This window comes from Mycteria americana, chromosome 26, assembly GCF_035582795.1.
Source record: "Mycteria americana isolate JAX WOST 10 ecotype Jacksonville Zoo and Gardens chromosome 26, USCA_MyAme_1.0, whole genome shotgun sequence".
In the NCBI taxonomy this organism is placed as follows: Eukaryota; Metazoa; Chordata; class Aves; order Ciconiiformes; family Ciconiidae; genus Mycteria; species Mycteria americana.
The window spans coordinates 2,851,379-2,873,377 of record NC_134390.1 but is presented as its reverse complement, the minus strand read 5'-3'; the positions used below and the strand labels follow the sequence as shown (position 1 = coordinate 2,873,377).

The window sequence follows — 21,999 nt, the reverse complement described above, 5'->3', positions numbered from 1 at the left end:
AGCAAGCTGCTATTTTCTGAGTAATTCAAAGCAGGAAGTCCAGTGTAATGGTGCAGCGAGAGGCAGGAAATGCAGCTTGGCACCTGAGTGCTGAAGACTTTTGAAAGGGCTGTTATTTGCCTAAAGATAAACTCTTAATAAAATGATCTTGCCAATATTCTGTGCCTCTGGTACTTCCTCTGCATGCCTGTGCCGAGTTGCGTTTCTTGCCTTGAATTCTTCACAAACATATTTTTGTGGCCAGATCCAAAGGCCCCAGCAGAGATTGGAACCCACATCAAAATGACTTGATGCCTGTTGAAATGATGATGAACTGCTCACTATGACTGCAGGGTCAGAAAACTTGTAGCTTGTTCTTCAGCCCCTAAAGCAAATAAAAGGCCGAAGACATTTGTGTCTCTTTGCTTGTTGACATAGACCTGGCAGGGAAGTGTAATGTTGGGAGGAAGTAAGGCCTGTGGGCCAAGTAAATTTAACTTTTACCTCGGTCTGAATCTTTTTTTAATTATGTATTTTGGAAGTGCCTACAGCTGCAGCTGTAGGTGGTGTATCTTAAAGACCTGGAGAGGTCAGGGAAATAGGTGGCAATGCTGATTAATGCTGTTGGGTCTGTGGCAAGGGAAGGCAGCACTTCAGCTGATGCTAGGTTTGCGTCTCACTAACTGAGGCTAAAGCATCAGCCTTAAATAGGTAGAATAGTTAGTTTTGGATGCTGTTTCCAGCTTATGTCAATACTAGTTTCTAATAATAACCTGTTGTCCTTCTCCCAGTTTCTTTCATCTAAGGATCTCGGTTCCTTAGGAACAGCAGTTGCCCTGGGAATCGATGAGGTGTAAGTAACACTTCTGTACTGTTAAGGAGCTTGTAGCATGGCATGGAAGTGACTGGGCTTGAAAAGAGCCCAGAGTCCTGACCTTCAGTCACCACCTCTGCCTGAATGAACTGTTATCAAGGCTTCCTCTTCCTGGTGCCAGATGTGACTGAAAGGCTGACTTTGCCTTCCCAGTTGCCTTTTTTACATGACCATTGCTGGTTTTTAAAGTGTAAATTTCTGGAAGTTAATGCTAGCAAAATAGGTATCGCTCGATTTAGAGTGATTAGATCAATTTGTTGCTGTATGTTTGTGGTTTGTTGCAGAGGTGCTGAAAGCCCTGGCTATTTATGAAAGCCCAGGTGCTTTATGTTTGGATGCTGTTTGTTTTGATGGACTTCACAGATGGATGCAACATCTCAGCACCTCCAGCTGGTGGTGGCATGATCTCCTCACTCCTGCTAGAGAACATTACGCTGGGGAGAAGGCATGGTGGTGGAAAGAAGCTTAAAGCTGATATAATTTGTGGGGTACCTTCCTCTTTGCAATGGAATACCAAAAGAGAGTTGATGACCAGGCAGACTATTTCCAGTAAGCAGCTGGGTTTATGTCAATGCATTTGTCTTTAATTCTAGCTGATCCTTCCTAGCACTTTAGAGAAGGTGAAAAAGGGTGTTTGCAATGTCTTTTTTTTTTTTATATATGTATATGCCTAAAGGCTTGTTCTCTGGCTTATCTGTGGGATGATTTGGCTCTGAATTAGAGGTAATTAGTGCCACCTATTAACTTCCTCTAGCAAGAAGTTTTGCTTTGTCCATAAAGATACCCCAGCTCTGAAGACCAAGCATGGCAACTCTATGGAAAACCAGCTAAGAGACTTACTATCACCCCTATATTCAGCAGTCATCAGGGACTCAAAATACATTTGACTTGCTTACTGTGCGAGAGTGCTGGCAAGAGAGACGCTGCTGCTCACCCAGTGTTATGGAACGATGCTAGTTACAACGTCCCAGACACTGTTGCTTTCCCCACCCGCTCTGGCACTGTTGCAAAGACTTGGCCAAGTTCCTGAAGGGTCTTGTAATTTGGTTCATTAATGCCTAGATCCATCAATGATCTAGTGTATATCCCTGTTTATTTTCTTTTTCTGGATAACTGCTTCAGGATCACTCAGAAATTAGCTGCCTGACAACATGAAAGTGCAGACATCTAAATGAACTGCATGCTTTTCAACTGGTTCCACAAACATAGCCCAAGTAGAGCTGTGGCAAAACAGATCTCTGGAGACTTTAGTGAGAGTCAAGGCAGATACTATCCAGTCTACCCAGGCAGTAGAGAGAGGTAGCCTCCAAAGCTCTTGTGTCTGCTGCCCAGCTGGCTTTATTAAAGCCAAGTTCAACACAAGAGCAGAACAGTGTATGCATCTGTTCCCAGTGCAAGCTTCCCAACAGCTTGGTTTCAGGTGACAGGTTGAATTGATGACTCAATGTAATGTATGTCTTCTGAATCATGTCACAAGAACTTTACAGCTTGGACCTTCCTGCCTTCCCTTCCTTGTCTGTGAGAAGTAGGCGTGGAGCCGTGCTGCTGTCAGACCTTGGGCATATGTCAGACCTCAGTGGCCTGCTGAACACAAGAGATCGGCCGTCAGTGTGTGTTTTGATTTTAGCACTTTAGCTTTCTGCCCTTTTTTGTCATCTTGCTGATTTGATTGTTATTGTCTCTTTGGAGGAATATTGCTAGTGTTTAGAAAGCAAATGGGAGTCTGTATCCTAGGCTTTGCTCAGTGTGTGCTGCTCATGACATTCTGGCAGTCTGAACAATGTGTGCAACAAAGTATTTCTCCTCTAGGAGAAATTGCTTTGGGGGTGGGGGAGTGAAGCTTTGAGATCATGCAAGGAAAAGGGGCTATGTAAGCGGAGGATGCCTAGTTGTGAGTCAGACTGTGTGTATGTTTGACAATGGAACCCAAAATTTACTGTTAATGGGTAACATCTTCAAAAGCATCCCAAACCCACTTTCAGTTGATACTGAATTTGAATTTGGCACCTTGGCCTGTTTTGGAAACAAAGACTTTGGAGATCTTCCTGCAGGTAACAGGTGCCTAAGTCTGAATCTTCCTGAAAACTTTTTGGGAATCCCACTGGCTGCCCTTATCAGTCACTGAGTACTGGAAGGCTCTTTTTAGTCTGGCCTAAATGCAAATGCTTTTGGAAAACTACAACCAAAGTGACTGCTCACAGTGAGTGCTTGCACAGACCCTATTGCTGCTATAGATGCTACAGGATTATACCCATCACTTGATAAACCTTCTCACATACATCCATTTGGAGAAATATAATGTCAAGAAGTACAGGCAGAACATGGAACAGCAGTGGACAAAATAAACAGGATGTGGCAATGCTGTGGTTAGGCCAGAACCCTGCTGGAGGAGGGAGATCCTTTCTAGATCACCTGCTTGGCTTTAAAACCTCTCTCCCCCAACTCTTTCAGCTGCTGCTTTAGACATGTCTTTAAAAATACAGCCATCCCTGGGACTGGAATGGTGGCACCAGGTGGCTTCAGGTGGGGAAAACAGAAATGAGGACAAAAAGACTGTTAGCATTTGCCGAGCAGCTGCGTGGCAGTGAGTTAAGCTGAATCTGCAGAAGAGGCTGTAGCTCTGAAGAGACTGGAAGCTTGAGGCACAGAACCAAGTTCCGGCAACTTGGGCACTAGGTGGGCTCAGGACGGAAAGATGCCTCACACACAAGAATCAGTGGGGCAGCAAGAGGGCTTTTACTGAAGACTTAGATCTTTTCTCTCTCTCACAGTGTCAGCACTTAAAGTTACGTGACTTCATATGGAGTGTGCACGTACGGGGAAAAAAAATGTGAGTAGAGGGCGTATACCCACTGTGTTATATGAAGTAAAATTTATGTGTGGGCAATCCAGAGAGAAGCCTGTTGCTTCACAGCAGCTTCTCCGGCCTGTGTTCCCTGTTCTGCAGCACAAGGCAAGTGTGTGCTGCAGGAAGCCTGTAGAGATCCAAAGAGCTTTGGTGGCCAGAGCTGCTTGGAGAAGCATTGGGACATAGAACAAGGAACATGGCAAAGTTCAGGGAGGCCTTCCCTGTCAGTGCCACAGCAGGGGCTAATAAAGTTGTTTTGGTCCTACGCCCCTGTCCCATCGCATCCCCACCCATGACTGTACATTGAGGGATTTAGAAGGAGGGTTTGCAGCACTAATATATTAATCCTTTCTACCCCACTGTGAGTAGGTGCATGCAATCCATGTTTTACAGGTGGATGATCTGAAGAATAGGTAGAATAAATTATTTGGCTGAGATAGCATCGAAGGGTAGAGCTGAGCTAGGGTAAGAACTCAGGAGTCCTGCACTTTCCTGGCTCACAGGCTGGTGCCCTGCTGTGAACAGGTAGGGCACTCCTTTAATTTGAATGTGTCGTGCTGCTGAAGTCCTGATTCCACGGGACAGGCTTTTTCATTTGCTGAGTGGCCTTCTGTATCAGTTAGTTTTAATAGGAGCTAGTGGTTGTTCTGAGAAAAAGGCTGAGGATGCCTGAATGAAGGAGTTGTACTGGAGGCCAGCACAGAAAGTCTCTCTGAGAAAAGTATTTTTTAAGTGATGTGACAGCATGAGTATGGGAGCAAACAGTACAATCTGTAAGAAAGCCCTATGTTTCTTGTGGCTGTTGGGCAGGAGGTGAACTGCAGTAATTGTATACCTTAAGGTTTTTACTGGAAGTATGATTAATCCATTCACACAATGGAGCAATTTAATAAAACCACACAGACTTCTCTCTCTTTTTTTTTTTTTTTTTTTTTTTAAGAGCTGGAGGTGACATTTGAAAGGATAGTGGGATGTAGTTGAGGAGCAGAGTTAGTTTCCCTCCCCCTTGAAATATATCACACTCTCCTTCATCTTTTTTTGAACCTGGTCTTGATTTCTGAGTCCTAGTAAACCCAGCTGGAAGACAACATGACCTACTTCCCGGATTGAAGCAAAGGTGAGGTGTACATTTGCAGAGATGTTTTTGTGTCTGAGTGTGGGCAGCAGCAAGAGGAAGGGCTGATGATTCCCCGCCTGTCTGTCAGTGCTGGGATTCCCCTGCATGTGTGTTGTCAGTGGGGTGCATGTGGATTTATGATTTTGTATAAAGCCCAGTTTCATTATGTATTGGGAGCATAAGCTGTCTTTGTGTACTGCAGGCTGAGTCACTGCTGCCTCCCAGTGAATTTTGGTGATGATTATTGAGTGTGGGCAGATGCAGCCTACTCTTTATAGCAGCTGGCTTGTATTTTTTTAATGAAGTTTTAAAATTTTTATATTGCTTTGACATCCTTTTATTTGAAAAACTAATTTCTCCTCAGCTGAGTTTAGACACAAGAGCCACTTTATTACAGAAGGTGTTTGCTGTATCTCAGAAACTGACCTCTTCTGGGAGGCTTTAGGCATACTATCTATTAGGAAATAGGATCCTGTCCTGCCTGCTTCCCCATGTCCAAACCAAAATGAACAGGTGCTTTGAGCCTAATCCTTCTGTTGTGACTTGACCTGGGGAGGGAAAGGGGAGAGCATGGACAGAAAAGAGAATGAAGATCCAGAACATGGGGAGAATGTAGAGAGGTGCTTGTGTTCTGTCTCCCCAACTGGGTGCGGTTGCTCCAACCTCAAAGCTGCTTTCTCCCTTTAAAATTACAATAGCCCAAAAGCAGGGGGGCTGCTCTTCCCCATGTCTCCCCCCCCCGCTCAGTTTCAAACCGAGGCTGGGACTGAGATTGTTTGGCTTCATTTAAACAGGGACATGGGGTTCACAGAAGCAGTCTACCTCGTTGGCACTGGCTGGATGTACATGAAACCCTCTGTGTTGAGTGCATGTCAGACATAGTCTTGCCAGCACATAGCTCCCCAAAACTGGGAAAGTGGTACTGGCAAAAATCTCAACTTTCACACATGTGATGTATCTGTGGGATTTTAGCAGCCTAAGCAGTGTGTCTTTGCTGTGCTGGTACAGTGAAAGCAATCCTGCCCTCTTGCCTGATGCTGTGTTTGTATTGGTACAGATGTGCTTCATCTGATACAGCTGCTGCTTATGGGAACAAGCTACTTGGATAATGAAACCTGTGGCTTATAACTGACTCTATGCTGAGGGTTGTACTGACATAATTATATGAACAAATGAACTGTTCAGTGAGCAGCAGAACTGGTGAGGCTGGTTTCTTAACTATCATTGTCTTGTGGATGGACTCGGTGCTAAGGATTGATCTCATGATTCTGTCTTGCCACTAGTGGGAGCATTAATAGGTTCTCTTTTATCTGGTCTCTTATCAGAAGGCTTTTTTTGAGGTTTTAACTGGACTGTCAGAGTACCCTCACAGTGGCTGCTGTGTTGAAATGTTAGTTGGACAAGTAAGAGATGCACACAAATTAGGTCAGCACAGTTGTATGAGCCTTGATTATTTTAAAATTTTATTTTATTATCTCCCATGCTGTCCCCCCGTCCCCCCCCCAAAAAAAAAAAAAAAAGTATCCTGATAACAGCGTGTCCCCAGCTGATCAAGTCAACCTTGGCTAAAGAGCCTTCAATAAAGGCATAGCATGTGCCTGGAGTTAAAAACTTCCCAGAACTGAAACCTATAGCACTGTCATGCCCTCTGCCTCGATAAACCCAATCTGTTTCTTAAGCTTACTCTCTATGATAATTTTAGGTTTGTATCCAATGGACTAGTAAAATGCAGAGTGATTTTTGGAGAGGAAGCATCTTTATAACAACTTGTTCAGGAATAGTGTGGTCAGGCATTGCAGAGAGAAACCCTTGAGCAATATTGGTGGCTAAAAGTAATCCAGGAAAATTCTCCATTGGGGGTGCAGGAGGGGGGTTAGAAGGAGAAGTTGCTACCTGCTGTGAGCTAGAGTACTGCTTACTTGAATCAGAGGCCGAGACATAAATGGCTTTTTAACATGTGAAAGTCCATTGTACATGGGATTGACTTCAGGTGCCCGTTACAAGCTTTTCAATATTTTAAATGTACAAAACTTTGAAATTAGAAATTCTTAGGCTGTTGGGAGATTTATTATTTTCATAACTGCAATTCTGATAATGTATATAAAATTACTAGGTCCCAAGACAGTGGCTGGACTACTTTCATTACATCTTCCTTTAGTACTGTAAAGTAACATTACATGCTTTCCAGAAATAGCAACTGGCTGTAACACAGCATCACCCACTCTGTGGATAACTCACGGCCACTCAGTGCCAGGCGTGCAAATTCTGTTCACTCAACAGTGTCCGGTAACAGGCTGACGCCAGCCAGTGTGTGACTGCTGCTTGTAGAACATGTAAATAGGACCGTGAAAGCCTCAACTTTGAGGCAAGGCAGGGAAAATCCTAAAACTGGACCTGATGTGGCAGTTGTGTGTTTGCTTTGTAAATTCAGGTGCATGTTCTGAAGCGATGCTGGCCCTTCCTGGCTGCCTGCAGCTGAAGGAGGCAGGAGGCTTCGCAGGACGCTCATTCCTCCTCTCAACTCCCTCAGGTGGGGACCTCCTCACAGAGAAGCTGGTCGATTGAAGCATGGGCTTTTCAGCTGTAGCACAAGTTTGTGTTTCTTTTTCCTCTCCCTTTAAAGCCTCTTTTCAGCATCTTCTGAGCAGCAGTTCACATTTCGGGTCAAATGTGATCATACTGTTAAAACTATGATAGTAGTTGAGTAAGGTAGCAGGACCACATGAAAACGCAGGAAGGCAACATACTCAGTTTTAGGCAAGATTTCCATTAAAATTGCCTTTCAGAGAAGCAGATGGATGTTGCCTTGGAGTGCTCCAGTGATGAAGACTGAGTAACAGAGTTTTGTTCACCTTCGCTTAAATTTAGGGCAAAATACGTTTTGGGAGATCTTTGCTGAAACCAAAGGAGCCACTTGTTTATGATTTCCTCTTTAAGACTGAGGTGCCTTACAAGCAGGCATCAGGTCTGTCTGTTGAACTTTCAGTGGCCTTTTACTTTTTTTTTTTTTCCTTTTATTCCCTTATGTCTTCAATTATTTTTTTTTTTAATATTTGGGGGGGGGGGACACCAAAAATATTTATAGAAAGCTTCTTCTCTGTACAGACTTATTAGGTTTTGAATTAAGTGTACATGATACTATTTTATTTTTCTTTATAAAAAATTTACTCTGTATTTTCTTATTAGCAGCACTTTCCTTGTCTTACAAGTACTTGGGAAACTGGTATCGCTGCTCTTCATGAGGAAGCAGGGAGAGATTGGTGTCTTTCTGGTGTTATTTTTTGAAACTCCGAGGAGGGGGAAAATAGCAGCCATCTGTCAAAGTATTTTTCACAGGTTCTGCAAAACCTGAAAAGACCATCTTTTTCTTTAGAGCAGCCCCAGTGGCAAACCAGGATAAAGGGGCTATATCTGTGACCAAGGCTTCTTCATAATTAATAGTAAATGTGAAATGCGTTAGGCTCTACAGCTGAAAGGAGGAACTTTTGGATCTGATAATGACCTTTCTAACCTTACTTACATCACTTCTGCTGTGTCCTCATTCCCACCATGAAAATACAGGTGACACCTATATTGCAGACTCGTTTAGACACTTGAATATTTTAGGTTAGCACAAAGTTTGTTGGTTGTTTTTTTGGGTTTTTTTAACATGCAGTTATTAATGCAGGAAGGGCAATGGAATCCAGAGAGAACAGTTTTCTGAGCTCTTTGTGCTTGTTGCCTAACAGGGTGGTGGTGGTGATGTTTGTAGAGTATATTTATATATTTTTGTATATTACATATATTTTGTGGGATATAAATGTTGGGGCAGTTGGCCAGCAACTGATGTTACAAATGATGAGTGGAAGTGTCTGAATTTAAGGTAGCTGGATTTAGAAGAGAACAGCTAAACAGAGAAAAAGGCTCTAACTTTCCCATTAGAAACAGTCGGTGCTCATTTCACCTTCACCCCATAATAGAAAACAGATTGTACCACCTAAGTTCTCAAAGCTCAGCCTCCATTATCTGAGCTTTATGTGTGCTCCCCACCTGAGCAGGACACACAGGTAATGGACTGTACCTGACCCTGGACACCAGGCAGCTGGTGCCCGTACTGCTGCAGAGTTGCTGCCGCACTTGCAGGGAGGGTGGGCAGGTACACACTTGCTGTATGTACTCCCACCCGTGTACTTCCCACAAGCTCTTCAGCGCGAAGGCTGTTTCTCTTCTTTTGGGTATATGCCTTGCTGCAGGGCTCTGATCCAGAAGGGGTAGCCCTGGTTGCTGTTGCCATGTTAATAATAATAATTGTTTTGGATTCCCAATTTAAAGGGTAAGCAAATAAACATCTGCTGGGATCAATATGTAGAGCTAGGTTGCTGCAGCATCCACGAGCTGCCCAGTTTGTTGACACACATGCTTTAGTTCATGCCACCTCTCTCTGCTTTTCTCTCCTTCCCCTCCATTCCTCTGGCATCGGCGCATGTTCTATTTTTAAACTGTGCTGTGCTCTGTATTGCGGCATTTCTCTTCCTGAATTATTTATCAGTGTTTGGAGCTGAATGGAGTGTGCTTCGTTTTTTCCACTGCTCATTACTGCCCACGTGTCTGTCTTGAGCCATTGACAGATTTGGTTCATGTCAAATCACACTAGCCTCAGCCTGGAGAGGGGCTGGAGGGGATGATGGGGCTTGGTTGCAGCCCGTGCCAGTGCAGGATCATTCAGATCTGTGTGTTTAATACTCTCTTTGCTGGGGCAGACAGGGAGGGGATGGTTGCCATGATAACACGTACTCAGCTGAGCCAGATTTGAATGGAAGGTCCCTTTATTAAAAAAAAAAAAAAAAAATCTTTTTTACTGCCTGGAGACTGGCTTCAGCCTAGGAAGAAGACACCTCCATGCACGTGTGTGTGCACACATGTGCAGAGGAGAAGACAGTATCAGAGACTGTAGGCACAGCTGAGGTTGACTCAAAGCTCCTTGTTGGGGGGTGTTTAATTTTTACTTAGTAGAGAATGGTAATTACATTTAAAACCCTCCTCTGTTCCTCCCTGCCATGTCCAGCGTGGGTACCCTTATCCATCAGAGGTGGCAGCATGGCCTTTAAAAGGAGCAGGTGGGCAAGATGTTTCATCTCTGAAGGAGTTTCCCAGCTACTGACTAAACTTAATTTGCCCCTTCCCCTTTCTTTCTTGAGTGTCTCTCAGCACTTATATTTTCTCCTGCTATCCCTTTCTTTTTTTCCCCCTCTTCTTCTGGCTCTCCTGTGTTCTTTTGCCTTCGTTTTGTCCCTCTGAGCTGATGGATTTAGCTACTCTGCATCCCTGCTGCTTCTGGACTTTCTTCCTAATGGAGCTGGGGACACTGCTGTCCTTTCAGTCAGACAGGAGGAGGGAAGGGTCTGGCTGGAGGAAGGAGGTGCCCTGTCGCTTTCCTGCTAGGGGAGGTGACAAGGAGCGCAGAGGCGGCAGCCCTGCCTGCCTGCCTCCCCTTGCAGAGTCAGTCCACAAATGTCTGCAACTAGAAAATTCACTTGGTGCCATGTTCAGCTCCCACAGTGGGAATGTCTTGCTGGCATGGAGCAAGTGCGTACTTTCCTGTGTGCTGACTCGTTAGTGACATGAGGTTTACTGTGCCTTTATGTCCTTGGCATAAAGTGGGGGGAGGGCTGAAGGAGGGTAGAATTTAGAGGGCGAGGTGGTCCCAGTAACAGTTGAGCAAGGGACTGGGCAGTGCATGTTTTTAAATGCCGAAGTGCAGTAGATGCAGCTTGCTATGAGCCCTATGGCTTTGAGCAGCCAGCCAGCGCGATGTTCTGCAGTGCGCTGTGAAAATGCAGCTGTGATTACTGCTAAGCTAAATGCTTTAGTCCAATGAAACCCAAATCCAGGGCAGTGTGCTTTTTTTCTGCTAGGCTCCGAAGTGAAGCACTAATTCTGCCTTACGATCTCATTTCCGAATTCTTCTCTCTTAGGCCGAGTAAGCTTCTTCAAGGGTTCTGGTATTGTTTCTCTTAGTGTCAGGAGTCCCAGCCCTGTCCTCACATTGGTTTTAGGTCCTGGGTGTCTAAGAGTAGCAGGTGCCTTTATTTTGTGTGTGTTCATGCAGCACTTGGAGTGACACTGATTCCCAGCAGCAGGGTGAGCTGAGGACAGGGTGGGCCAGCGACTCTTGGATCTTACTTCTTTGGGCATAAGCCAAATTTGTCTCTTTTCTGGTAGTAGAAGCCATTCAAACAGAGTTCTTGATGTCTGGGTTTCTCTGCCCTCCTCAGAATGTTGTCTTCCTCACGACTCTCTGACTTGTTTGTGACTTTTGAGAGTGGAGTGTCCGCTGTGCAGGTAGGTTTTTTTTTTTCCTTCAGTCTACCCCTTGTTCCTTTATTGTGGCCTCTTCTGAGGAGACCTTGGGCCTGATAAGAAAAACACGCTGGTTGTAGGACTTATGTGGAGAGATCTTTCAGGTGGTCATAGTCTTGATGAGGAATCCTGGCTGTTCTCTCGCTCTTCCATTTGTGTGCCCTGCTGAAAACTATGAGTAAGACCAGAACATCCTTCCTTCAACCCCAACTGTGGGGATTCTGCTGGTCTCCTGCTTTCATGGGTGCTTGCTGTGGTTCTGGATGTTCATGGAGCTGTCTTCACGGCACGTGTTGGAGTAGGTGGCTCCCAGCAGCAACGTGCTGCAGTTCTCATCCTTCCCACTTCCTGACTCCAAACACAAAGAAGTCTTTCTGCTGCATACACACTCCTGCAAAACAAAACAAGCCTGTGGCCTGGAGGACTTGTGAAAGATCTTTGACTTGCCATGTATGGTGGTTATTACAGTGTCTGCCTAAGAGTGTTCCCTGTCCAAGCTGATCCCTTAGCTCCGATGCTTGGTGTATACCTGGCAGCACCCTGAAGTTGAGTCACATTAGGGAGCCAGCTCTCCAAATCTTTCCTGCAGTCTGCACGCTGATAATATCCTTGGAAGTGTATGCGCTCTGGAGAGTGTGTTTCTACCTATGCACTTTAGTAATTAATGATAGCTTACAGCCTGCTGCTGGATGCAATGAACAAGGTTAGTTCCAACCCAAAGAGCAGTCCATGATACAGTTCTCTAGCTGCTTGAGGATTGCTTTTTCTCTCATCCCCATGGAGCTGTGGTGGCTGAGCCTGGCAGAAGTGAGATTGCTGGTGTTTGACATGCCTGCAACGAGTCCCAGGCTCTTTCGTTTGGGTTTTTTCCCCTTTTCTAAGGGGAGAGGGAGTTTTCTGGTCTGGGTGGGTAAATGAATGTATTTAAGTCCATTGGTAATGCTCTGCTCCCTTTCCAGCCACCGTAGGTGTGTGATGCAGGCTGCCTGGTACATGTCTGTCACACGGGGGAGCCCAGTCCTGGGCTGATGGTGGGGGTTTGCACCAGTGCCATCCCACCAGTTTGGTGTCACAAGTCTTGACTTTTTTTACCCCTTCTAATGGGGTTATACCCACTGGCATGTCTTATACCCAATTGGCATGTCTTCTCTCAACAGAAGCTGGACGGGGCAAACTAGAGCCTAAACTAATTTGATACATGTCTGCCAGGGAGGGAGGGAACATGTCTTGTTGCTTTTTTTTTTTTTTCGTTGTTTGCTCTGCAATATTACTATGTTAGGCATAGGCAGCTTCCCTGCAAGCTGGGAGCACAGACAATACCTAGAGCTGCTGCATCTTTTCTGTGCCCTGCTTTCGCTGACCTAGTTTCATTGTGTGCGTGCACGCACACACATGCACGCAATACCTCAGCAAATGGCTCTCAGGTGTGAAGAGCGGGAGCCCTCTCTGTAGGGCTTTGTCCAGGCTGCTGGTGGGGCTGACTCATTCTTCCTTCTCCTTCTCCCACCCAGGATTTACTGTCTCCCCATCTAAGGAGAAAGATGCCGCTTAGGAAATCCTCTCACACACATGTGCTTCATGAAGATGAAATGCCACTGACTCAGAGTGATAATGGGCAGTGGTTTTTGAAAGAGCTGGACAAGCCTGCAGGAGGCTGCATCTGTGCTGTCTAGGGCAGGTGCTTGTGTCCTAGGGCTGGAAGGCTTTCTCACTCAGAAATCTGTCCTTGCTGAGCCATCTGCCAGGCATCTAAGTGCTAGAGATCAGGTTTGCAGGCTCCGGTTATGGAGCTTCTTTTCTTTCTGCTCTAATGTCGATGTTAAGAACTGACAGTGGGGTTTCAACAGAGGGTCCTAAGCTGATTGTATGTTCTTGCCTGCTTAACATGCTCTGCCAGCTGGGCGTCTTTGAAAACAGGAAGACCCAGTAGAAGGGCAGAACAGCATCCAAAGTTCCCTCCTTTTATAGTACTGATCTTGCCGCTGCAGGGCTCTGGAGTAGAGGGTGCCAGCAACTGTCCTTAATGATCCTGAGTCAAAATGCAGCAGACCACAGATGCTTCTCAGCAAAATAAAGCTCTGTTAGTTTCACTAGGTTTTGTGGAGATTTTAAGGCTCTGTCTGTGTGGAGCAAAGATCCTTGGCCTGGGCAAGGCATGCTGGAGCACTGCTCCTGGACCTGAACTCCTCTGTCCCTTTCTGTTGCTTCTTCATTTGCAAAGTAGCTGCCAGAGCTTCTTCAGGGCTCAGAAATCCAGGTTTGAAACTCTAGGGGCCTGCCTGGGTGACAGGAATAAACCAACCCAAAATAGATGAGTTAAAAAGGGGGGGGGGGAACCCTGATGCTGAGTTGTTAACCTAATCTCTGTCTGAATCTTGCAGCTTTGCTGGGTTCAGCTGCCACAGGGAGTCACTCTGAGCACATGCTTTCTGCCAGGGGGACACCAATGTCCAGACTGACTTCCTGCTGAGCAATCCATGGAGCTGTTGCAAATGCAGTCACTTACTACCTCTCCGGGCTTGCTGTGCAGCAGACTGAGAAACTATCATAGCAGAGCCCGTGAGCTCAGCTGAAGGCCCTCATCCTACAAGCTTGCACTGCTCAGACAGCGGTGACTTTCTCAAAGAGCTTGGGAGATCATCGTTCAGTTTCCTTGGACAGGCACCTTCATTTTAAAAGTTCTTTGCAGAATTGGGAGGAAAGAACTTGAAGTGGCCAGAAATGGGAGGCATAAAAGGAACTTGAATCCTTTGGATCTGCCTTCCTTGCACCTTCTGATGGGGAAATCTCATATAACATCCATGAAGCCTTTGCATTCAGCCAATGTGGGGGTCGATTAATTGTGGCCCTCCACTTGAAAACACTGGTATAGAATTGCAAGTGACTTTTTCTTATTACTTCCTGTCTGTCTTGCCTCTGTGTCATTCCTTTCTCTTTGGTTCTCTAGCCATGGGACCCCCTTTTCAAATGTCAATATTGCTGCAGGCAGAAGCAAGGAGCTGTTTACTGCAGCTGAGATCACAGCGGTTTCAGCAGGAAGAGAGGACAGCTGGCCGGGAACATTCACCCACTTTCTGCATGGGCATGACAGGCTTGATTCAGAAAGCTTTGAAGCAGGTTAAGACAGAAGCTCATACATACATTTAAACTTAAGTGCTTCGCAGAGCAGGGCTGCTTTACAAACTTGAACCTCAGTTTGTCATGGAGCTGAAACGTATTCGGTTTCTGTTGGCTGTTTCCTTGCTTTTTAAAAGCTTTATTGGACTGTTTCTTTGGCTGTAGCAGGGGATCATTTAGAAGAAACTGCATTAACTTAGCAAAAGTGGTAAAGGCAAGTCCTGAAGAGGCTTTACCAGCACAGCACTATGCTATTTGCAATGGATGCTGTCAGTTAAAGCTGTGCATCTCAACCTTTTTGCAACTGTCTCACTTCAGCCTCTCCATCTCCTTGAGCCCAAGGCTGATCCTGCCTTCTCATCTTCATCTCCTTTCTCTTCAAAGCTTTTGTCTCTAGGCAGCTGCCCTGTGAGCCTGCTGCCCCTTGCTCTGCTGCCAGCTCCAGCACTGTCAGAGCTCAGCCTGAGCAAGGAGCCTCCTCGAGACCAGCTGCTGACTGAGCTGATCGTGCCTGAAGTCAGCACTGGCCCCACAAGAGTGCACTCTCTTCAGCTCTGGCTGCACCTTGCCTAGAATGGGCTCCTGCCCAGCAGAAGAAGAATGACGCCTACCTGCTGTTGACCAGTGTTTAGAGCAGTAGTTGGAAGATCTCTGTAATCCAACAAGGAGCAACTTCTGAGCCTGACGAGGGACAGGGTGTGCTTGTGATCCATCACGAAGTCTGCCTATGCACGATGCTTAGCAAGGCTGCCTTGTGCGTGTGAGACTAAGCTTTAGTATATGGAGAGGAGACTTGATCGCAGCCTGTGTGCCTGTAGAGTCACCAGGTCAGGGATGGGAAACCCCTTTCTGGGGAAAATTTAAGCAAGTGAGCAGTTTAAAACCTCTCTAGGGCCATTTGCATTTCTTGTTTCCTGTCTCTGTCAGTATTTAATCACTAATAAATGAGCAAGAAAAAAATAACGAAATGACACCATTAACAAACTGACCCCTTGGAAGCATTATGGCAACAATGATAGGAGTGAAGCAAGGCTGCCTGTAACCTACCTTGGCACATGTAGGGCATTCTGCAAAGTGTAGTCCATGCACTTGAATTCTTCTGGAAGATGCTGATGTTTACTGTGGTATCTCTTCTTTGCTCCTGCACTTACATTTGTGTTGCTCCAGTGCCTGGTACGGGAAGGATGCTGTGTCTTTAAAGCCTTCTCAGGGCTGTGCGGAGGCAGTTCCATTGAAGTATTTGAATGAGAGCAGGAGGGGGGTGTGCATGTGGCTATTGGCAGAGCTGTCTATGACATCCCTCTGAACAGCTGGGCTCTGCTTGCTTCAGAGCTGCTTGTCAGAGCAATTAGCTTGCTGTAGCAGCAGCAAAGATCGCTAGTGTTTTATTTGGGGTTGAGAGCTGGCGGGGGCTTCTAAGAAGCAATATTATCTTGGCAAAATTCCTCTTGAACTGGTTGTGGCAATGAAGTCTCCGTTGAAATCAGGAAACAGATGACCTGCTGAGAGCGCAAAACTACCACGGTGAGTTTATTTTTAGAGTAAGTCTTCAATTATTTTGGGCTTGAGAGAGATTGACCAGAGACTTTTCTTTTCCTCTCCCTGTGCCCCCACCATGCAAAATACAGTATAGGTATAAATGCAAGTGTTTCAGGGATGGGGACCTGACATCATTCATCTCTGGTAAGTAAGAGACAAGATTTCTGCTGCTTGATGGGGTTAATTTAAAATGGTGCTGTACTAAAATGAATGTGTGGCTCTGTGATCCCATTCAAGATTTGAGAGTGTGAGATGAGCTTTCTCCTTCCTCTTTTTGTGACGCTGGGGATGCACCTACAGGAGACAGGGGAATCCCCGATAAGCACACTGTACTCTTCCATGTCATTAAGGAGTTCCCCGTGACAGTCTCATGGGTTCTCCTTGTGTCTTAGCTTGGTGTTTATGCAGCTTGCTCCTAGGTAGTTTCTGTTCATTTTGCAAAGACAAAATACTCCCTGCTCTTCTGCTGAGTTATACTTTTTAAAGGATTTACTTGTTTGAAGCTGGCTAGTTGATGAGAAATGTTGACTAGTTAATTGGCTATGTGCCATATGACATTTTCAGGTTAGCTTATGCAATTTGGTGTTCTGTAGGACTATATCTGTGTTCACATATATATTAACCCCATTTTTAAATTATTTTAAATGTATCACTGAATTGGGTTTGGTTTTAGTGGAATCAGGAGTTTGGATTGCCTTTACCTCCTTCTCACGCATGTTCATCATTCAGTCTTGCCTAAAAAAAAAGATACTGGAAATGATGCTCCTTTCATTTGAGATTTAGTGCTAGGAGCTGGTTTTCTTGGGCTTGAGGTATTAGCCAGTTACTGTACTGCAGGATCTTCATTCAGGTGCGTTGGACCTGTTTCCTTTCCCTTCATGTCTTTAAAATGCTTATTTAAACTGGAAGCATCACCTGTGGCTAGAGGATCTGCAAACAGCAGCAACAGCTGCTGCAATGAATGGTGAGCACTTTAGCAGGTGAAGGCTGAGTTCATCTTGCTGTGGGAAAGCGGGAAGGGGAATACCTTACCCACTCTTCATTCTCCCCCTTCACTGTCAAGTCCAACTTTTGCAGCTGGCAGCCAAAAGATGAAGTTGATTTTTTTCTTTTAATCATCACTTCCCCCGCACCACTCCCGCCCCCCCCCCCCCCCCCCCCGCTTCAATGATCAAAAATGATCAAATAAATTTCTGGATCCCACCTGGAAAACAGCCACAGTGTCTTGTATTTGCTGTGTACCCCTTGGCTACTTAGTGTGTCATGTGGCTCAGTATCCTCTGCCAGCATGGTGAGAAGCAGAAGCATCAGCCTTGAAAACAGAAAGGGTGATACAGATAGCAGCCCTACTTTTTACCTTCTTCCCAGGAAGGTTTGCTGGGAGCTGGAATGCTCTAGATCTGATTAGTAAAGTTTGAGGATCTGCTTTGCCAGCCCAGGTCGGCTCAGGAATGATAAGCTGGGCTGGGGAATACCTTGCTCTCTCAGCCAGCTTTTTAATGTTTGTGCTTATGCTTCTGACTGGTGCAGGCATGGCACAAGAGAAGTGTGCCAGCAAGGGGGTAAGAGCTATATCTAATGTCGTGCATTTCTCCTGAGCCTGGTTGCCACCTCCGTATCTGCAGGTGTCTCCTACCTGATCTGGTATTTCATTATGGATGGGTTCAGGTGGAAGGAATTCTGCTTGGGATTCTCTGAAAGAATTAGGACATGTGCCAGAGTTTTCCTCTGAGCCATGGAAGGGTTAACAGGAGTTCCTGTTCAATGCTGTCCTATTGCGTCTTGACACCGTAGAAAGTAGGTGGATAATTCCTTGCTAGCTTTTCAGGAAACCCCTGTGGTGGACAGCCCTCATTAATTGTTGCTGGGAAACTGCTTTGACGTCACAGGAGCAGTTCCCTGGTCTCTGGATGAATACAGGAATAGCTCGTGATGGGGAAAGGAAAACCAGTGTGAAATGGAAAGGGAACTCTCTGATGGGGAGATTCTCATCTCGGATTTATCTTTTCTTTATCCCACCGTTCTGCCTAGGGACCCTCAGAGGAACTGTCCACAAAAATTTACAGTGCTATGTTTGGACCGAACATAAGCCCTTCCTTCTCAAGAACTGTTTATACTGATGGCTTCTGTGATCCTTTCACTTTTTAACTATTGGCTGTTTGTTTGGGTTGTGTGTGTCCCGTCCCGTCGTTCCCCCCCCCCCCCCCCCCCCCCCGATATTGTAAATGAGGGGTGAGAGGGTCACTTGGCTTCACTGCAGCTCCCAAAATAAAAGGAAAAGAGAACAACAGCATCACACTGCTTTGTTTTGTTTGTTTGTTTTTAACGTCAAACAAATAATATCCCCTTAGACTAACAGAGGGGAGAGCAGAAGGACTGAAGATGGCTGCTATTGCTGTGAACTTGAGGCTAAGAGAACTTTTAAGCCTGACACTGTTTAAACCCACTTTCTTCAGTATCATTTGAGCTCTTTCTTTGCAAACCTTCCTGTGGCATTTGTGCAATAGGTTCCTTTCTTCCAGTGTGGTCCTGTCTGTCCAACCTGTCAGCTTCTGGGAGGCATGTAGAACTGTGGGCATCTAATAACTGTAGCAGGAATTCTCTGCATCTCCTTTTCCATGCCTGCAAAATAGATGTAAGCAAAGTTCACCCATCCAGTTCAAAGTGCTGAAGAGATTTTTGTACCCAGAAGCGCTGTAGAGCAGCAAAGAATGTACTGGGTTGCTGATTGAGTCTGGTGTTTCCAGCTAGGGCACTAGAGGGCTTGAAATGCAAGTAAAGTGGCTTGCAAAGATCTGGTGTCAGGGTGTGTCAGTGGTGAGATGGATGAGGCACCACTGTCGATGGTGAGCAGGCACTGCAAACGGAACTCCATTCCTCTTTTCTTGTCAGGTCACTTGAATGTAAAAGCTATTCCAGTGCATGGTGCCATAACAGTCAATAACGGATGCATTATTTTAAACTGATTTCTAACAATTTGCCATTGTTGCTCACTTGCATCTTCATGGGATACCTCCCTCCACACCCCACATTCTCCTCTTGATGCTTGTAAAAAGGAAACATGTATCAAAAGTCGAGCTGTAAGTCTAGTCAGGGTGGGGAGGAGGCTTCCAGTGGGATCTGGGGATCTTTACGGCCTCTGGCTTTGGTGCTGAAGTGAATTATCTTCCCCAGGAGATCTCCAGCATGCCTGAATCCAATGCTTGCCTTCTTTCTGTGGCGTCAACTTTTCACAGCAGAAATGAGATGGGAGCTCTTATCTTGCATAGCATATAGGCTGCTTTGGGAGTAAAAAGAAAGGACCTGAATATGCAGGCAGTCAAGCTGGATTCTCTGAACACATCGGTCAACTCTACATTGAAGTTTCCTGTCAGGCATACGGCAACTCTTCCTGCTGCTACTACACGCAATCAGCATGTATGGGGAAAAAACCCGACACGCTCTTCCTTTGTCATTTTGCTGTATTCCTTTGGTTGTGAGCCCCTGAGTCCCTCAGCTGACTCGGTGATGGCAGCTGACTGGATGGTGCCATGGACTTTGCCACCTTTGTATTCCTGGCAAATGAACAGAATCTGTGTTACTTCATTGACATGTCATTTCTCCCCTCCATGTTGGTTCATGTGGCAAGGATGTTTCCAAGCATTACACCTGAGGGTGGCAGGGCATGCTGGGGTACCCTCTTAACTGCAGTAGGGAATCCTTCCTTGGTTTGATACTTTCTCCCATTCTGAAGGATCAGGGCTCTGTTATGAATGGAAGTTATCTCCTTTGCTACTGAAATTCAGCCACCTCTGACGTGAAAGCTAGCAATTTAAGTTGCACAAAAAGAACAGTGTGGCCTTTGGGGCAAGAAGCAAAGACCTGTCTTGAGTGGGAACATCTGGAATCTGGAGGGGGGAAGAAATTAATTATTCTGCTTTGAATTTTTCTATCCTGAGACAAGTGCAAAGGGTTCTACTGTGAGCTTTTCCTTCCACAAGAGGCTGGATCTCGCCGCAACCGGCACCAGATTAAAAAGTGCAGAATCCCCTGCAGAGCACGTGGAGGCATTGGGTAGGTGGCTGGACGCATTCATGTTTTAGACATGGTTCAACAGCATCTTCTGTTTCCTTCCCTCGCAAGGAAGAACAAACACCTCTTCCACTCCTAAAAGGACTTCTGCCTTCCATGTGCTGCCCAGGGCACTGTGTTGCTTACCTTACAAGATCTGGTGCAGTTTCTGTCTTAGGCCCAGATGTCGTTCTTCCCATCCTGTATGAGGGCCTTGTTCTCGTGTTGATAACAAAATGAAAAGCAGCCATGACCTGAGTTAAAGTGGTGTTTTCCTGAGTGTTTGGTGCAATGGAACTCATGTGGTGGAACCTTCTGCCTGCCTGGAGCTCGTCTGCATGGCAGGCAGTTACCTCTGCTGTGTGCTCCCTTCACAACAGCTGTGCTGCCTCATGTGTTTTCATTTAAGTGGTGCTTTTTGTTTTATCTTCTGCTGAAATACTCATTTTCAGTGAAAACTACTCCATTGTGTCTAGGCAAGATGTCTTGTTTTAATAGCAGCTCTCAGACTGCAGTAATGTAGATGTTTACCCATCCCCAGGGTGATGTGGTCCCAAAGGCTTTGGCAAGGGACACCCTGCTGCATTCTTATTGCTTCCGTGCCTGCCTCTAGGGACTGTGGTGCTGCCTGTTATTTTTTTAACTAAGATCCCTAGATAGAGCAGGTAGTTCACAAAGGTGAGGGAAGTGAACCTGCCCTGGGGAGGAGGCAGCCTGCTCATGAGAATGCACATTTGACAAATGGCAATGAGTCTTCAGCGTTGACGCGTCCTTCCTGAGGCAGTGCTGGAAAGACCCTGGTACTACAGCGTGTGTCCTGCTTACTGCCTTCCAAGGGGCCAGGCTCAACTGTGACAGCAGCATTCTGGATAGAAACCCTGAATGGCATCCAGGTGGAAATGGCAGGCTATTAAAGTTTGACTTTTCAAAGCCCATGGGCGAAGCATGCTGTATCTTTTTGATTCTCTCTTTTTCCTCAGGTGTCAACGCACCTTTATTGTTCTGGCACATTTGATTCCAGTGTATCACATGATGATTTTGGCAGTCCTGACACCAGTTGTGTCACACTCTTGGAGTACAGTAATAGCAAGTTGACACCTATCCTGATTTTAGTGCTTACATTTATTGAAGGAGGTAACAAAATAACTGATTTTTTTTCCCCCCTGAAATTATCTTGTAGTTTGAGACGTTCTACATAATGAAATCCATGCATGTACCGCATAACTGAGAACTACTGCCATGGTGATAATTCACATGTTTCCCATAACACACCTACTGGCTATTGTGCCATTTAACAGGGCTGACTGCACCTGTACTAGTGAACAGCCTTTTTAAAGGTATTTGAAATGAAGAAGAGCTCTAGGATTACATCTCTTCTCCAGGCTCCATTTCCTACATTCAGCCAGAGACACAGAGGCAAACCATGGCCACCACAGCTAGGCTGCTGCAGACACTATTCCTATGTGTCCTAAACCATGGCCTATTCCTAGGGTTTACTGTCGGTGGAACAGGGCTGGTAGTCCCTGAGCTTAAGCCCCTCAAAACCAAGCGGGCAGTGGCTCTGCTGCGGTGCAGAGATGGGTCCTTCTGAAGGGATTCTCTTGTAGCAGCCCTGCCTTACAGCACAGATGTTACGTGAACAGCCAGGAGAGCCATTAGCACCTTAAGCTGCTGCAGCCATTTGCTGAGCAAACGTGAAGTAGAGCTTGATATGGGGGCTTTCTTCAGCTGTGGATGAAGGCAACTTAACTGGTGTTGTCTTACAGTCCTTGGAAGTATTTGGGATGGACACGTTGGAGACCTCCTGATATTCTGCAGAATTAACTTAGAGGGCTTTCTATCTCACCTGCATTTCCTGTCGTCTTGTTCATATAAGGTTATTTACCCCCTTTCCACCTGAAGTCAAACCCTTCCATCTGCATCATAATTTCACCTCTTTGATGTAATGTGGGGGTGGAGATTAAGATTTAAAGCAATGACTAAGCACTGGGAGACTATGCACTGTGCAGTCAAATACATCTGGCCCCCTGTTTTGTGTTGGTTTTTTTTTTTTTTTTTAGGCTTTGTAGGAACTGTATGGTAGTGAGGAATTAAACCCCTCTCTTCAACTGATAATAAAAAAAACAATGGAGAGAA

The 21,999-nt window shown here is 45.7% G+C and overlaps 1 protein-coding gene across 12 annotated transcripts in view; it reads left to right on the top strand.

Moving 5' to 3' along the window:
- Window positions 1-21,999, top strand: part of R3HDM2 (R3H domain containing 2) — a 61,981-nt gene that overhangs the window by 7,155 nt on the left and 32,827 nt on the right. Inside the window, exons 1-2 of one of the 12 annotated variants that reach the window (XM_075525669.1) lie at window positions 797-832; window positions 1,138-1,402. The exons of 10 other annotated variants lie outside the window; for them this stretch is intronic. In XM_075525669.1, coding sequence (XP_075381784.1) covers window positions 1,359-1,402 — 44 coding nt within the window. In that variant the 5' untranslated portion in view covers window positions 797-832; window positions 1,138-1,358. Of the gene's footprint in view, window positions 1-796; window positions 833-1,137; window positions 1,403-15,455; window positions 15,799-21,999 lie in introns of those variants that run through there. One more of the 12 variants, XM_075525674.1, reaches the window with a different exon arrangement.